Source organism: Somniosus microcephalus, chromosome 12 (assembly GCF_052327205.1).
Source record: "Somniosus microcephalus isolate GS21.2 chromosome 12, FLI_Smic_1.0, whole genome shotgun sequence".
Classification (NCBI taxonomy): Eukaryota; Metazoa; Chordata; class Chondrichthyes; order Squaliformes; family Somniosidae; genus Somniosus; species Somniosus microcephalus.
In genome coordinates, this window is record NC_140998.1 from 211,292,878 (window position 1) to 211,310,743 (window position 17,866).

Here is a 17,866-nt window from a genome sequence, read left to right on the forward strand (position 1 = left end):
GAGCGGTGGGTGTGTGGGGAGAGTCTCCCCGACACTGGGAGAGTTCCACAGGGGGAGGGAGAGCGGAGGTGTGTGGGGAGAGTCTCCCCGACATTGGGAGAGCTCCACAGGGGGGAGGGAGAGCGGGGGGTGTGTGGGGAGAGTCTCCCAGACACTGGGAGAGTTCCAAAAGGGGGGGAGAGCGGGGGGTGTGTGGGGAGAGTCTCCCCGACACTGGGAGAGTTCCACAGGGGGAGGGGGAGAGCAGGGTGGGGTGGTGTGGGGAGAGTCTCCCCGACGCTGGGAGAGTTCCACAGGGGGGGAGAGAGCGGGGGTGTGTGTGGGGAGAGTCTCCCCGACACTGGGAGAGTTCCACAGGGGAGAGAGAGCGGAGTGGGTGTAGGGAGAGTCTCCCCGACACTGGGAGAGTTCCACAGGGGAGAGAGAGCGGAGTGGGTGTGGGGAGAGACTCCCCGACACTGGGGGAGTTCCACAGGGGGAGGGAGAGCGGGGGGTGTGTGGGGAGAGTCTCCCCGACACTGGGAGAGTTCCACAGGGGGAGGGAGAGCGGGGGGGGTTTGGGGAGAGTCTCCCCGACACTGGGGGAGTTCCACAGGGGGAGGGAGAGCGGGGGGTGTGTGGGGAGAGTCTCCCCGACACTGGGAGAGTTCCACAGGGGGGGAGAGTGGGGGGTGTGTGGGGAGAGTCTCCCCGACACTGGGAGAGTTTCACGGGGGGGAGAGCGGGGAGTGTGTGGGGTGAGTCTCCCCGACACTGGGAGAGTTCCACAGGGGCAGGGAGAGCGGGGGGTGTGTGGGGAGAGTCTCCCCGACACTGGGAGAGTTCCACAGGGGGGAGAGCGTGGGGTGTGTGGGGAGAGTCTCCCCGACACTGGGAGAGTTCCACAGGGTGAGAGAGCGGGGGGGGGGGTGGTGCTGTGGGGAGAGTCTCCCCGACACTGGGAGAGTTCCACGGGAGGGAGAGCGGGGGTGTGTGGGGAGAGTGTCCCCGACACTGGGAGAGTTCCACAGGGGGAGGGAGAGCGGGGGGTGTGTGGGGAGAGTCTCCCCGACACTGGGAGAGTTCCACAGGGGGAGGAGAGCGGGGAGTGTGTGGGGAGAGTCTCCCCGACACTGGGAGAGTTCCACAGGGGGGAGAGCGTGGGGTGTGTGGGGAGAGTCTCCCCGACACTGGGGGAGTTCCACAGGGGGGGGGAGCGGGTGTGTGTGGTGAGAGTCTCCCCGACACTGGGAGAGTTCCACAGGAGGGAGAGCGGGGGTGTGTGGGGAGAGTGTCCCCGACACTGGGAGAGTTCCACAGGGGGAGGGAGAGCGGGGGTGTGTGTGGGGAGAGTCTCCCCGACACTGGGAGAGTTCCACAGGGGGAGGGGGAGCGGGGGGGTGTTGTGGGGAGAGTCTCCCTGACACTTGGAGAGTTCCACAGGGGGAGGGAGAGAGCGGGGGTTGTGGGGAGAGTCTCCCCGACACTGGGAGAGTTCCACAGGGGGAGGGAGAGAGCGGGGTGTGTATGGAGAGTCTCCCCGACACTGGGAGAGTTCCACAGGGGGAGGGAGAGCGGGGGTGTGTGGGGAGAGTTTCCCCGACACTGGGAGAGTTCCACAGGGGAGGGAGAGAGCGGGGTGTGTGTGGGGAGAGTTTCCCCGACACTAGGAGAGTTCCACAGGGGAGGAGACTAAATGTTGCCGTCTTCTTCTTCGGAACCGAGGATGACTTGCTTCCACATTAAAAATGAGTTCGCAGGTGACTGATGAGTCCAATGCGGGACCGACAGTCTCTGTCACAGGTAGGGCAAACGGTGGTTGAAGGGGCGGGTGGGTGGGGTGCTTGGGTTGACGTGCGCTCCTTCCACTGCCTGCCCTTGTCTTCCGCTTGCTCCCGGCGAAGAGACTCGAGGTGTTCGGCACCTTCCCGGATGTTTCTCCTCCACCTTGTGCGGTCTTGGGCCAGGGATTCCCAGGTGTCAGTGGGGATGTTACACTTTTCCAAGGAGGCTTTGAGGGTGTCCTTGAAGCGTTTCCTCTGCCCACCTGGGGCTCTCTTGCCGTGTCGGAGCTCCGAGTAGAGCGCTTGTTTTGGGAGTCTCGTATCGGGCATGTGGACAATGTGATCCGTCCATCGGAGCTGATCGAGCGTGGTCAAAGCTTCGATGCTGGGGATGTTGGCCTGAGCGAGAACACTGACGTTGGTGCGCCTATCCTGCCAATGGATTTGCAGGATCTTGCGGAGGCAGCGTTGGTGGTACCTCTCCAGTGCTTTGAGGTGCCTGCTGTACATGGTCCATGTCTCTGAGGCATACAGCAGGGCGGGTATCACTGCTGCTCTGTAGACCATGAGCTCAGTGCCGGGTTTGAGGTCCTGGTCTTCAAACACTCTCTTCCTCAGGGACCCAGGAGCGAGGACAATGCCCAGGAGCGAGGCCGGGTGTGAGTGTGGGGTCTCACTGACACTGGGAGAGTTCCACAGTGGGGGAGAGCGGGGTGTGTGTGTGTGTGGGGGGAGAGTCTCACCGACACTGGGAGAGTTTGCCGAAAACACATCATTTTCGGCCGACCATCCTGGGTTCTCTTTTGCTAAAACTCAACCTTTCTTGTTCTGCCCTGCTCTCCACAGGAACGACACCATCACCAAGGCACCGATCTGGAAGGGAAGTGCCTCTTCCATCCCGTTCACTGTCGCTGACTCTGTTCCGCTGGTTATGTGATTCGCTCACTAGGTACGTGTCTCGTCTCTTCCCTCAGCCTGATAGAGAAACGGTTGGTGAAACTGCAGAGGAATGCTTGCGATCCGTGACCCTAGGGAGAGGTTTTTTTCACTCTTGTTTAATCTACTCCCCTCTTTTCGGGGCTGCAGCCAAGTGGCTTCACTTGCCAGCCTGGACGGCGCTGCGTTAGCAGGCTATTTGGCAAAGGAGGGCATCACAGCTAAGCTCGACATCCACTCGAGGGCACTTCCAGCGTGGCCTCTGTGTGCGGGTTATCAGAGGGGGACTGTTGCAGTCAGCACCACAGGACAGAGGCAGACAGAAGGGGGTGGGTGGGGCGCAGGGAGAGACATAGGGAGTGGGGGGAGACAGGGGTTTGCGGGTGAGATGGAGACAGAGATAAACTGAATCTGTGGGGAGACAGACGGAGGGAAGGGCGGAGGAGGGAAGCGAAGACGGAGACAGACGGCGGGGTAGGGGAGACGGGGGGGGGGAGAGGGGTGGAGGAGAGACAGACGGAGGGCGGGAAGATGGAGAGCAACGAAGGGAGGGGCAGGCAGAGACAATTGGAAGGAAGTGAGGGGCAGTACTGAGGAGCGCCGCACTGTCGGAGGGGCAGTACTGAGGGAGCGCCGCACTGTCGGAGGGGCAGTACTGAGGGAGCGCCGCACTGTCGGATGGGCAGTACAGAGTGAGCGCCGCACTGTCGGAGGGGCAGTACTGAGGGAGCGCCGCATTGTCGGAGGGGCAGTTCTGAGGGAGTGCCGCACTGTCGGAGGGACAGTACTGAGGGAGTGCCGCACTGTCGGAGGGGCAGTACAGAGCGAGCGCCGCACTGTCGGAGGGGCAGTACTGAGGGAGCGCCATACTGTCGGAGGGGCAGTACTGAGGGAGTGCTGCACTGTCGGAGGGACAGTACTGAGGGAGCGCCGCACTGTCGGAGGGGCAGTACAGAGCGAGCGCCGCACTGTCGGAGGGGCAGTACTGAGGGAGCGCCGCACTGTCGGAGGGGCAGTACTGAGGGAGCGCCGCACTGTTGGAGGGGCAGTACTGAGGGAGCGCCGCACTGTCAGAGGGGTGGTACTAAGGGAGTGCCACACTGTCGGAGGGGCAGTACTGAGGGAGCGCTGCACTGTTGGAGGGGCAGTACTGACGGAGCACCGCACTGTCAGAGGGGCAGTACTGAGGGAGCGCCGCACTGTCGGAGGGGCAGTACTGAGGGAGCGCCGCACTGTCGGAGGGGCAGTACTGAGGGAGCGCCGCACTGTCAGAGGGGTGGTACTAAGGGAGTGCCACACTGTCGGAGGGGCAGTACTGAGGGAGTGCCGCACTGTCGGAGGGGCAGGACTGAGGGAGTGCCGCACTGTCGGAGGGACAGTACTGAGGGAACGCCGCACTGTCGGAGGGGCAGTACTGAGGGAGCGCTGCACTGTTGGGGGGCAGTACTGAGGGAGCGTCGCACTGTCGGAGGGGCAGTACTGAGGAAGCGCTGCACTGTCGGAGGGCAGTACTGAGGGAGCGCTGCACTGTCGGAGGGTCAGTACTGAGGGAGCGCTGCACTGTGGGAGGGGCAGTACTGAGGGAGCGCCGCACTGTCGGAGGGGCAGTACTGAGGGAGTGCCGCATTGTCGGAGGGGCAGTACTGAGGGAGCGCCGCACTGTCGGAGGGGCAGTACTGAGGGAGTGCCGCATTGTCGGAGGGGCAGTACTGAGGGAGCGCCGCACTGTCGGAGGTGCCGTCTTTCGGAAGAGACGTTAAACCGAGGCTCCGTCTGCCCTCTCAGGTGGACGTAAAAGATCCCACGGCCACTATTGGAAGAAGAGCAGGGGGGGAGTTCTCCCCGGTGTCCTGGGGCCAATATTTATCCCTCAATCAACATCACTAAAACAGATGAACTGGTCATTATCACATTGCTGTTTGTGGGAGCTTGCTGTGTGCAAATTGGCTGCTGCATTTCCTACATTACAACAGCGACCACACTTCAAAAAAATTACTTCATTTGCTGTAAAGCGCTTTGGGACGTCCTGAGGTGGTGAAAGGTGTTGTCCCTCTCTTTCTCCTTCCATGGATTGGGATAAGTGGAGTGTGCTCCTATAAGGAGAGAGAGCATTCGTGTACTGTATACCGGGAACAGATGTGTACGGGCCTCCCACGTGCTCAATTCGGACTATTTTAGTTCAAGTGATGAGTTTCCACTTTCCGAGGAATGATTGTATAAAAAAAAAACCTTTGTTTTACAGCCAGGAATCCTTTGAAGAGGGGCGAACCGGATCAATCCGAAGCATTAAAACGTTTTTCTTGCTTTCAACTGCTTTCTAATTTGCATTTAAGCACGTGAACCGTAGATTTTTATTAATTGCTATGTCTTAAGTCTCCAAAATGGTAACAGTGTCTTTTCCTGTGAGATGTAATAGCAAGGGTGGCGGGAGTGGTGGAGGGTGAAGAGCTGCGTTTTTTCCGACGGTCGTTTCCCCCGTGCAGCCCCCCTCGACGGCGCCGTTTCCAACCGCGCAGCCTGTTGGCGGGGCGTGGGGCACGGGGCAGCTGCATCTCCCGAGGAGGCTAAAGGTCCCTTAAAAAGACGCCGTGAGTTGGCGGATTCTGGCCGAGAGTTCGGTCGCGGTTGAGCCGCCTCTTCCAGCGGTTCGCTTGCAGCCGAGGGCCGCCGCGAAACAGGTCCTGGACCTGACCAGGAGGCTGGAAGTTTAAACCCGAAAGCTCGCCCGCCTGACAAGTCAAGCTTTCCTTCAGTGATTGTCAACATTTGCCCTGCGGGGGAGCTTTGGGAATCTTCCCTGCAAATATTGACACACTCCCGGGGACACTCTGCAAATATTGACACACTCCCGGGGACACTCTGCAAATATTGACACACTCCCGGGGATTCCCTGCAAATATTGACACACTCCCGGGGATTCCCTGCAAATATTGACACTCCCGGGGACACTCTGCAAATATTGACACACTCCCGGGGACACTCTGCAAATATTGACACACTCCCGGGGATTCCCTGCAAATATTGACACACTCCCGGGGACACTCTGCAAATATTGACACACTCCCGGGGCCTCCTTGCAAATATTGACACACTCCCGGGGCCTCCTTGCAAATATTGACACACTCCCGGGGACACTCTGCAAATATTGACACACTCCCGGGGCCTCCTTGCAAATATTGACACACTCCCGGGGACACTCTGCAAATATTGACACACTCCCGGGGCCTCCTTGCAAATATTGACACACTCCCGGGGCCTCCTTGCAAATATTGACACACTCCCGGGGACACTCTGCAAATATTGACACACTCCCGGGGCCTCCTTGCATATATTGACATACTCCCGGGGACCCCTTGCAAATATTGACACACTCCCGGGGACACTCTGCAAATATTGACACACTCCCGGGGACACTCTGCAAATATTGACACACTCCCGGGGCCTCCTTGCAAATATTGACACACTCCCGGGGCCTCCTTGCAAATATTGACACACTCCCGGGGACACTCTGCAAATATTGACACACTCCCGGGGCCTCCTTGCAAATATTGACACACTCCCGGGGCCTCCTTGCAAATATTGACATACTCCCGGGGACCCCTTGCAAATATTGACACGCCTGGGGGCTCCCTGCAAATATTGACATACTTCCGGGGACTCCCTGTAAATACTAACACACTCCCGGGGACTCCCTGTAAAAACGGACTCACTCCCGGGGACTCCCTGCAAATATTGACACACTCCCGGGGACTCCCTGCAGATATTGACACACTCACGGGGATTCCCTGCAGATATTGACACACTCCCGGGGATTCCCTGCAAATATTGACACACTCCCGGGGGCTCCCTGCAAATATTGACACACTCCCGGGGACTCCTTGCAAATATTGACACACTCCCGGGGATTCCCTGCAGATATTGACACATTCTTGGGGATTCCCTGCAAATATTGACACACTCCCGGGGACTCCCTGCAAATATTGACACACTCCCGGGGACCCCCTGTAAATATTGACACACTCCCGGGGACCCCCTGTAAATACTGACCCACTCCCGGGGAATCCCTGCAAATATTGACACACTCCCGGGGACTCCCTGCAGATATTGACACACTCACGGGGATTCCCTGCAGATATTGACACACTTCCGGGGATTCCCTGCAAATATTGACACACTCCCGGGGGCTCCCTGCAAATATTGACACATTCTTGGGGATTCCCTGCAAATATTGACACACTCCCGGGAACCCCCTGTAAATACTGACACACTCCCTGGGACCCCCTGTAAATACCAACACACTCCCGGGGACTCCCTGAAAATACTGACACACTCCCGAGGACTCCTTGCAGATATTGACACACTCCCGGGGAATCCCTGCAGATATTGACACACTCCCAGGGACCCCCTGTAAATACTGACACACTCCCGGGTAATCCCTGCAAATATTGACACACTCCCAGGGGCTCCTCTCAAATACTGATGCATTCCCAGAGACCCCAGTCCAATTTGCAAAAACAGTGATGACCTCCAGACCTGCCCAGAAACAGAACCAAAGGAACAGTGAGTCCCAAGTGCAGAAATTCAAGCAGCTCTGGGGGTAGGGGGGAGAGGGGGGCCGCCCACTTTGAAAAAAACCGAGTTAAAGCAGAGACGATGCCTTTTAATGATTGACTCCCTGAAATGGACACTGCGAGCTTAGAGGCGTGAAAACACTTTTTGAATTGATTAGCTTGTTTTATTTTTTGTTGTAGTCTCTTTTGGGATTATAATCATGCAATATCTACTCTCACATTCACTGGGGATGTTTCGTATTGTGTTTATTTTAAATGTTTCATTTTATTAATAGTTGAACTGTTCCTTTGCTGTTTTATGAAAGTTTTAGCATTAACAGTTCTGCAATGTAAGGATTTATGGTGCTTTGGTTCTTGTTTATAACTTTGAAACAACAAGCCGGCTGCACATTTACTTCCCACTCCAGGGACTTGAGCACGAAAATCTAGGCTGGCACTCCCAGAGCAGTACTGAGGGAGGGCCGCACTGTCGGAGGGGCAGTACTGAGGGAGTGCTACACTGTCGGAGGGGCAGTACTGAGGGAGCGCCGCACTGTCGGAAGGGCAGTACTGAGGGAGCACCGTACTGTCAGAGCTGCCGCCTTTTGTTAAACCGAGGCCCCATCTGCCCTCTCAAGTGGACGTAAAAGATCCCACGGCCACTATTTCTAAGAGCAGGCGGGGGGGGGGGGGGGAGTTCTCCCCGGTGTCCTGGGGCCAATATTTATCCCTCAATCAACATCACTAAAAAAAACATGATCTAGCCTTTGTCACATCGCTGTTTGTGGGAACTTGCTGTGCGCAAATTGGCTGCCGCGTTTCCTGCGTTACGATTCGCCGACAGAATTACCGCTGTAGTGCTCACGTCCCCGCACTAGATGGCGGTGTAGAGCAGCTGACGTGGTGCCACCTACCGGCAGAATGGCATCACTACAGTTTAATAAAAATAAATCTGGTGTCTGTTTATCTGGAGTTCATTCCTTCCAATATTCCACTGAATAAAGCATTTCCATATTAACGACCGCATCAAATGCACACAAAATAATTGCACTTGAAGCCGTTGAGCCGTGTGATTCAGGAGGCTGGTGAAAAATCAGGAAATTCAGCGCGAGAAAAACACATATTTCTTTTTTTTTTTAAATTTGCTCTCGTTCAGTTCGCAAAACCAACACCCCAAGCTTCCGGTCGCCTGTCACTTTAATTCTCCGCTCCACTCCCACTCTGACCTCACCGTCCTCAGCCTTTTACACTGTTCCAACGAAGCTCAACGTAAGCTCGAGGAACAGCACCTCATCTTTCGATCAGGCGCTTTACAGCCTTCTGGACTCAACATCGAGTTCAATCATTTCAGACCATAACCTTGGCCCCTATTTTATCACACGGCAGCTGTTGATGATTCTGCCATTCCCATTCACACCTCCTGTAGATCCATCTTTTGTATCTTAACTTGTCCCATTGCCGTCTCCTTTCCCCTCGCGCCATCATCCCTTTTACATAGAAACATAGAAGATAGGAGCAGGCGTAGGCCATTCGGCCCCTCGAGCCTGCTCCGCCATTCAATGCGGTCATGGCTGATCATCCAAATTCAGTACCCTGTCCCTGCCTTCTCCCCATATCCCTTGATCCCTTTAGCCTTAAGAAATATATCCAACTCCTTCTTGAATATATTTAACTAGCTGGAGTACCCGGCGTTGCCGAGGGAAATGAAGAAACCTCTGCAACTCCAAGTGTGGTTAGGAGAGAGAGAAAGAGAGAGAGGGGGAAGGAGAGAGAGAGAGAGGGGGAAGGAGAGAGAGAGAGAGGGGGGAAGGAGAGAGAGAAAGAGGGGGAAGGAGAGAGAGCGAGAGAGGGAAGGAGAGAGAGGGGAAAGGAGAGAGAGAGAGAGGGGGAAGGAGAGAGAGAGAGAGGGGGAAAGGAGAGAGAGAAAGGGGGAAGGAGAGAGAGAGAGGGAAGGAGAGAGAGAGGGAAGGAGAGAGAGAGAGGGAAGGAGAGAGAGGGGGAAGGAGAGAGAGCGAGGGAAGGAGAGAGAGAGGGAAGGAGAGAGAGAGGGGGAAGGAGAGAGAGAGAGAGGGAAGGAGAGAGAGAGAGAGATGGAAGGAGAGAGAGAGGGAAGGAGAGAGTGTGGGAAGGAGAGAAGAAAGGAAGACACCGCGGGGAAGGGGAAGAACTCAGCCCAGCCTTGGCGACCCGGAGCCCCCGTGCACGGCGGCTCCCCCTCCGGACCGCTCCCCTGCTCACTGGCTCTCGGGCCGCACGGTTGTATCTGTCTCTGTTGGTCTCGGGCTCTTGGGCCACGCGGTTGTCTCTGTCGGTGTATGCTCGATGTCTCTCGGGGTCTCCGGCCGCGTGGTTGTCTCAGTCTCTGTCTGTGTATCTGTTTTCCCGCTGCCGCACTGATGGCAGGCTGTAGGATTAGGCCCCGCCCACACACGCCATGAAATGCCCCTCATGATGCACCGTGTTTCCCCCATAGGATTGGTCAACCATCACGTCACTCAACGATAATGAGCGGATTTTTACCGTTTCCTCGACGTTTTTTGTATACTGTCCAAACAATGTTTGTCTGACCAAAAGGTAAATACACCTATGACACTCCCCTAATCATAAACTTACTTTTGATATAACATATGTGTAGGTACGCTCTATAACTTTTGAGTTAAGCGCGGACATACACACAGACAGACAGACAGACTCATTTTATATATATACTAGCTGGGGAGCCCCGCGTTGCGAGGGCAATTTTGGGGCGCGAGGGCAATTTTGGGGCGTTTGGTCTCCCTGCCCCTGTGTGTCCCCCCTCTCCCTGTCATGTCCTCTCCCTGTCCTATCCCTCCCTCCCCTCTCTCCCTGTCTCCCTCTCCCCGCCCACCCCTCCCCCCACTCCCCTCTGTCCCTCTCTCCGGCCCCTCCCCCTGCCTAGCGAGCCGCGCGTTGCGAGGGCAATTTTGGGGCGCGAGGGCAATTTTGGGGTGTGAGGGCAATTTTGGGGCATTTGGTCTCCACTGCCCCTGTGTGTCCCCCCTCTCCTGTCATGTCCTCTCCCTGTCCTATCCCTCCCTCCCCTCCCCTCTCTCCCTCCCCTCCCCTCTCTCCCTCCCTCCCCTCTCTCCCTCCCCTGTCTCCCTCCCCTCCCCTGTCTCCCTCCGCTCCCGTCTCCCTCTCCACCCCACCCCTCCCCTCCCCTCCCCCACTCACTCCCCCGCTCCCCTCTGTCCCTCTCTCCGGCCCCTCCCCCTGCCTAGCGCCTGAGGTCCGGTGCCGTTGCTGAGGTCCCCCGCGTATCGCGCGGCTGGTGGACGGCCGCTGCGGGCGGGCGGGCAGCGCATGCGCGGTGAGTGTGGGCGGCGCATGCGCGGTGAGTGCGGGCGCCGCATGCGCGGTGAGTGCGGGCGGTGCATGCGCGGTCAGTGCGAGCGGCCCGCGGGAGCCGGCAAGGCCGTTAGCGAGCGGGAAACTTCGGGCGGCGCGCCCGCGCTCCGTCCGCGACACCTGAGAGGGGGAAGTAGAGAGAGACAGAGAGGGAAGAGGAGAAGGAGAGAGAGGGAAGAGGAGAGAGGGAAGAGGAGAAGGAGAGAGAGAGAGGGAAGAAAGAGAGAGAGAGAGAAATTTTTTCAGCTTCAGGCCCCGAGTCCCCCTGCGCGAGGGTGAGGAGGAGGGGGGGGGGGTTGCTAAACACAATATAAAACTCAAATAAATTGTTAAATTAACTGCCTAACACATAATTGAAATATTTACCTTAGTTCCCTAACACACAGAAAGTGTGCGGGAAAAAATCGTGGAAAATCAAGATGGCGGCCACTCACCTCGGTTCAGAAGGATAAGGCCCGCCCACACACGCACCGATTGGTCGACCGGTCAGGTCACCGAAGCGTAGGATTGGTCAATCGTCGAGTCACTCGACACTCAACTGTAGGAAGACCTCGACGTCAGACGGTCGCTAATGAGAGCGGAACGCTGAACGTTTTCGGGATACCGCGGGCGGATTTTTGTCCGACCGAAACGTAAGTAGGCCTATAACCGGTCCGGAATCGCAAGCTTTCTTTTGAGGCGACGCGCGCGTTGGTACGCTCTGTAACTTCCAAACGCATAGAGACCAGGCGGACAGACAGACAGACAGACATCGGGACAGACAGAAGAGCCGCTTTATATATATAGACTAGCTGGGGAGCCCCGCGTTGCGAGGGCAATTTTGGGGCGCAAGGGCAATTTTGGGGCGCGAGGGCAATTTTGAGGCGCGAGGGCAATTTTGGGGCGCTTGGTCTCCCTGCCCTGTGTGTCCCCCCTCTCCCTGTCATGTCCTCTCCCTGTCCTATCCCTCCCTCCCCTGTCTCCCTCCCCTCGCCCACCCGCTCCCCTCCCCACCCCCGCTCCCCTTCCCCCGCTCCCCTCCGTCGTCGCCCACCCCCTCCCCCTCCCCTGTCTGTGTCCCTCCCTCCCCCGCTCCCCCCTGTCCCTCTCTCCGGCCCCTCCCCCTGCCTACCTGAGGTCCGGTGCCGTTGCCAGAGCGGGAATGCTGAGCAGCGCCGGCGCCGGGAGCGGGCTCTCGCGGCCGGCGCATGCGCGGTCAGTGCGGCCGGCGCATGCGCGGTCAGTGCGGCCGGCGCGAGCGCCCCGCGATTTCCAGAGGCTCGCGCGCCCCCGCGATTTCCCGAGGCTCTCCCCCCCCGTGATTTCCCGAGGCTCTCCCCCCCCCCGCGATTTCCCGAGGCTCTCCCCCCCCTGCGATTTCCCGAGGCTCTCCCCCCCCCGCGATTTCCCGAGCTCTCCCCCCCCCGCGCGATTTCCCGAGGCTCTCCCCCCGCCATTAAATTGTTATTTAATTCCCTAACACATCATTAAAATATTTACCTTAGTTCCCTAACACAGAGAAAGTGTGGGGGAAAAAATCGTGAAAAATCAAGATGGCGGCCACTCACCTCGGTTCAGAAGGATAAGGCCCCGCCCACACACGCACCGATTGGTCGACCGGTCAGGTCACTGAAGCGTAGGATTGGTCAATCGTCGAGTCACTCGACACTCAACTGTACGAAGACCTCGACGTCACACGTCGCTAATGAGCGGAACGCTGAACGTTTTTGGGATACCGCGGGCGGGATTTTTGTCCGGCCGAAACGTAAATACGCCTATGACCGGTCCGGAATCGCAAGCTTTCTTTTGAGGCGACGCGCGCGTCGGTACGCTCTGTAACTTCCAAACGTATAGAGAGCAGGCGGACAGACAGACAGAAGAGCCGCTTTATATATATAGATATACTAGCAGGAGTGCCCGGTGGTGCCGAGGCTTTTTCGAGGGTATGTTGTTGTTGGAAGAGAGAGAGAGAGTGACTGGGGGGAAGAGAGAGAGCGGCTGGGGGGAAGAGAGAGAGCGACTGGGGGGAAGAGAGAGAGCGACTGGGGGAGGGGGGAGGGAGGGGGGGGAGGGGGGAGAGCGGGGGGGAGGGAGGGGGGTGGGGGATGGGGGAGAGGAGGGGCAGGGAGGGGAGAGAAGGGGGGAGCGGGGGAGAGAAGGGGGGAGGGGGAGAGGAGGGGGGGAGAGAAGGGGGGGAGGGGGGGAGAGAAGTGGGGGAGGGGGGGAAGGAGAGAGAGACAGAGGGAAGCTAGGGTCAGCATGGCTGGCAACAGACGCCCAGGCTTCGAGGCCTACCTGCAAAAACGAGGAAAGGTAGGAAAATTAATGAGATTAGATAAAAGATTTAGAAAGTAATTAACTTTTTAAAAAAACAATATGGGGGAGAAATTGGGTGAGTAGCGCCACCTGTTAGCGCCTAAAGAGGCAGTCAGTGGCTGTAGCACCACTGGCTGCGTCTCCTGCGATATTCAGTAGGGGCGCTAATGGTAGGACATTAGGCTTTTGCACTGCGCCGCCACCGATGACGTCATCGGTGTGCGCAATGCCCCATTCCTGCCCCGTTCACGATATTTGGTAGCGAACAAGTTAAGTTGGAGGTGCGGGGCGGCCGCTTTTTCAGCGGCCGCCTGCCAGCACCCTCCTGTCCCCGGCCTCCTAACCAGCACCCCCCCGCGGCATTGCCGGCTGTTTCCCGAGAGCCCGGCACTTCTCCTTGGGTGCCGGGCGTCATTTGCCGGCACTCGCGAGCGGGGATCGCGCTGTTGCAGGCACCTCCCCTTAACAGTGGGAGGAAGGCCTGCAGTACCGCAGCGTGCCGTGCCGCAGCGTGTGGGCGCTGCGGCACGTTGCGCTGCGATAATCAGTTTCAGCGCCCCTCAAGAGGACGCGGAGCGCCTCGAGCCTCGCCCCGTGTCCTCGAGCGGCCACTGAAACTGAATTTCTGGTGATCGGTATCACTCCGATCGCTGCGCTAAATCCTGCGCTCAGGCGACTTTTGCGCCACTTTGGCGCCCCCAACCCAATTTCTAGGCCTATGTGTTTTTAAAAGCAACTTTCTTTTAAAGACGCAGAAAGGCGGGAGAAAAGAAGTGAAAATTTTGGAATCAAGATGGCGGCGACTCACCTCGGTTCAGAACGATAAGGCCCGGCCCACACATGCACTCGATTGGTCGACCGTCAGGTCACTGAAGTGTAGGATTGGTCAATCGGCCCGTCACTCGACTCTAGGAGGGCCCACCCGCACGCGCCAGGAACCCGCCCCCCCCCGCCACGCAGCGATTGGTCGACCGTCGGGTCGCTCGACGTACGATTGGTTGACCTCGATGTCACTCAATGTTAATGAGCAGATAATTGAGCGGAATTTTGAACGTTTTTTGGATACCGCGGGCACAATTTTTGTCTCACCGAAACGTAAATATGCTTACGACCGTTCTGGAATCGTAAGCTTTCTTTTGATGCAACACACGTGTAGGTACGCTCTATAACCTGAGAGTGTAATAGCGGAAAGACAGACAGACAGACGGAATGACAGACAGAAGAACCGCTTTATTATATATAGCTGGGGGGGGCCCGGCGTTGCCAAGGCTTTTTTGGTAAAACGGCAGTTTACAGGGCCGCGCGGTTTACGGCCAGCCGCTGGCCGCTCCCACGCTCTGTGTCTCGGGCCGAGCGGTTGTGAGGCCTGGCCCGAGTGACCCCAACTCACCTCCCGCTCCGGCGGGCCGGGACGGGAGCGGGATACTGTGCCGGAGCTGCACTGTGGGGGTTTGTTGTGCTGGTGCTGTCGCTGTCGGTATTAAAAAAAATGGCCGCGACGTTTTCAGGAGGCTGCAGTATTAGGCCCGCCCACACATGGAATGAAACGCCCCCCATGATGCAAGAGAGAGAGAAAGACTGGGGGGGAGACGAGAGAGAGAGGGAAGGAGAGAAAGGGAAGGAGAGAGAGAGAGAGAGAAGGAGAGAGAGAGAGCGAGAGGGAAGGATAGAGAGACAGAGAGAGGGAAGGAGAGAGAGACAGAGAGAGAGGGAAGGAGAGATGAGACAGAAGAGAGAGGATGAGATGAGGAGGAGAGGATGAGTGGAGAGAGAGGGAAGGAGAGATGAGGAGAGAGAGGGAAGGAGAGAGAGAGAGAGAGAGGGAAGGAGAGAGACAGACAGAGACAGAGAGGGAAGGATGAGAGAGAGACTGGGGGAGAGAGAGAGAGACGGGGAGAGAGAAAGAGTAGAGAGACTGGGGGGAGAGAGGGAGAGATAGAGAGAGACAGGAAGATAGAGAGAGAGAGAGAGAGACTGGGGAGAGAGAGAGAGACTGGGGAGACAGAGAGAGAGAGACTGAGGGGGGAGAGAGAGAGAGCGACTGGGGGAGAGAGAGACTGGGGTAGAGAGAGAGAGAGACATGGGAGAGAGAGAGAGAGAGTAGAGAGAGGGGGAGCGGGAGAGAGAAGAGAGAGACTGGGGAGAAAGAGAGAGATTGGGGAGATGGAGAGAGAGAGCGACTGAGGGGGAGAGAGAGAGAGGACGGGGAGAGAGAGAGAGGGAGAGACTGGGGGAGAGAGAGAGACTGGGGAGATAGAGAGAGAGAGGACTGAGGGGGGGAGAGAGAGAGCGACTGAGGGGGAGAGAGAGAAAGTAGAGAGACTGAGGGGAGAGAGAGGAGAGAGACTGGGGAGAGAGAGAGAGAATGGGGAGATAGATAGCGAGAGAGAGAGACTGAGGGGGAGAGAGAGAGAGAGAGAGAGAGAGACGGGGAAGGGAGAGAGACTGGGGAGAGAAAGAGAGGACTGGGGAGATAGAGATAGAGAGAGAGAGAGAGAGACTGAGGGGAGAGAGAGAGAGATGGGAGAGAAAGAGAGAGAGAGACTTGGGGGGAGAGGGAGAGAGTGGAGGGAGAGGGAGAGAGTGGGGGAGAGAGAGAGACTGGGGGAGAGGAGAGAGTGGGGGGGAGAGAGAGAGAAGGGGGGGGAGAGGGTGAGAGAGACTGGGGGGAGGGAGAGACTGGGGGGAGAGAGAGACTGGGTGAGAGAGAGACTGGAGGAGAGAGAGAGAGTGGGGGGAGAGAGAGAGACTGGGGGAGAGAGAGAGAGACTGGGGGAGAGAGAGAGAGACTGGGGGAGAGAGAGAGACTGGGGGAGAGAGAGAGAGACTGGGAGAGAGAGAGCGGACTGAGGGGGGGAGAGAGAGATGGGGAGAGAGAGAGAGAGAGACTGGGGGAGAGAGAGAGAGAGACTGGGGGAGAGAGAGAGAGACTGGGGGAGAGAGAGAGAGACGGGGGAGAGAGAGAGAGGACTGGGGGAGAGGAGAGAGAGACGGGGAGAGAGAGAGAGACTGGGGAGAGAGACAGACTGGGAGAGAGAGAGCGACTGAGGGGGAGAGAGAGATGGGGAGAGAGAGAGAGAGAGAGAGACTGGGGAGATGGGGAGAGAGAGGGTGAAGAAATTCCTCCTCATCTCTGTCCCTAAATGGCTTACCCCCTTATCCTTAGACTGTGACCCCTGGTTCTGGACTCCCCCCTGCCATCAGGGAACATCCTTCCTGCATCCAGTCTGTCCAGTCCTGTTAGAATTTTATAAGTTTCAATGAGATCCCCTCTCATTCTTCTAAACTCCAGCGAGTATAAGCCCAGTCGACCCAATCTCTCACTCATACGTCATTCCTGCCATCCTAGGTATCAGTCTGGTGAATCTTCGCTGCACTCCCTCCATGGCGAGAACATCCTTCCTCAGATAAGGCGACCAAAACTGCACACAATACTCAGGTGTGGTCCTCACCAAGGCTTTTGTCATTGAATCTCTCCTGCCTTCCACCCTATCACAGACCTTCCCTCTTGTTCTTTCCCCCCCTCCCTCCCCCTCTCCCTGCCCCTGCACTTGCTTAAAACGTGCTTGGCGGAACACCTCCGTTCAGTTCGTAAGCATGACTCCGAGCTTCCGATCGCCTGTCGCTTTAATTCTCCGCTCCACTCCCACTCTGACCTCTCCATCCTCGGCCTCTTACACTGTTCCAATGAAGCTCAACGTAAGCTCGAGGAACAGCACCTCATCTTTCGAATCGGCACTTTACAGCCTTCCGGACTCAACATAGAGTTCAACAATTTCAGACCATAGCCTCGGCCCCTATTTATTCTACCGTGGTGGATGCGGCCCCTCGACCGTGTCCGTTCTGTCTCCCACACTTCTGTTCTCACCCCTTCCCCGCCCTCCCAGAAACCACGATAGGGTTCCCCTTGTCCTCACCCTTCACCCCACCAGCCTCCACATTCAACGGATCATCCTCCGCCATTTCCGCCACCTCCAACGTGATCCCACCACCAAACGCATCTTCCCCCTCACCTCCCCTTTCAGCATTCCGTAGGGACCGCTCCCTCCGCAACACCCTGGTCAGGGGGGGCCTACCTGCGGCCGGGGTGGCGCTAATTAAAGGCGAGTTGCTGGGCGACCATTTTTGTTGCTGGCACCTGCCCCCCGTTGCTGTCCCTGGCCTCCTGAGTGGGCCCCCCGCCCCCCGCGGAGTGCCGGCCGTGCTCTGTGAGCCCGGCACTTCTCTCGAGTGCCGGGCTCTTTAGCCGGCACTCCCGATCCCCCGGTGGCCCAGCTGGGCCCTGGGTCGCGCTGCGCAAGCCTTGCTGATGGCGCGCACGCCAGGAATATCGCCGCTTCTGCTCAATCCTTCAGACTCAACACTCCGTAACCGCTTGCAGAGTGCCGGTAAAGCTCGCGTTCCTTAAGAACATAAGAACATAAGAAATAGGAGCAGGAGTAGGCCAATCGGCCCCTCGAGCCTGCTCCGCCATTCAATAAGATCATGGCTGATCTGATCCTAACCGCCAACCTACTATCACAGAACCATCTCCTGAATCTAACAGAATTAGACACACAAAATAGGAGCAGGAGCAGGCTACACGGCCCCTGGGCCCGCTCCGCTACCCACAGGGCCATGTCCGATCCGAACCTAGACTCATGTCCAAATTCCTGCCCGCTCCCCGTAACCTTTAATTCCCTTTACTTCTAGGAAACTGTCTATTTCTGTTTTAAATTTATGTAATGATGTAGCTTCTACAGCTTTTTGGGGCAGCATATTCCATGGACCTACCACCCTCTGAGTGAAGTAGTTCCTCCTCATTTCAGTTTTGAAAGAGCAGCCCCTTATTCTAAGACTATGCCCCCTAGTTCTAGTTTCACCCATCATCGGGAACATCCTCCCCGCATCCACCCGATCCAACCCCTTCACAATCTTATATGTTTCAATAAGATCGCCTCTCATTCTTCTGAA

At 57.4% G+C, this 17,866-nt stretch overlaps 1 protein-coding gene across 1 annotated transcript in view; it reads left to right on the forward strand.

Moving 5' to 3' along the window:
- LOC147110011 (cell surface glycoprotein MUC18) overlaps positions 1-8,213 on the forward strand; it is a 46,631-nt gene extending 38,418 nt beyond the window's left edge. The window contains exons 7-8 of the mRNA XM_086004003.1: positions 2,610-2,712; positions 4,942-8,213. Of these exons, the coding sequence (XP_085860129.1) occupies positions 2,610-2,700 (91 nt within the window). The 3' untranslated portion in view covers positions 2,701-2,712; positions 4,942-8,213. The remainder of the gene's footprint in view (positions 1-2,609; positions 2,713-4,941) is intronic.
- The last annotated feature ends 9,653 nt before the right edge of the window (positions 8,214-17,866 follow it).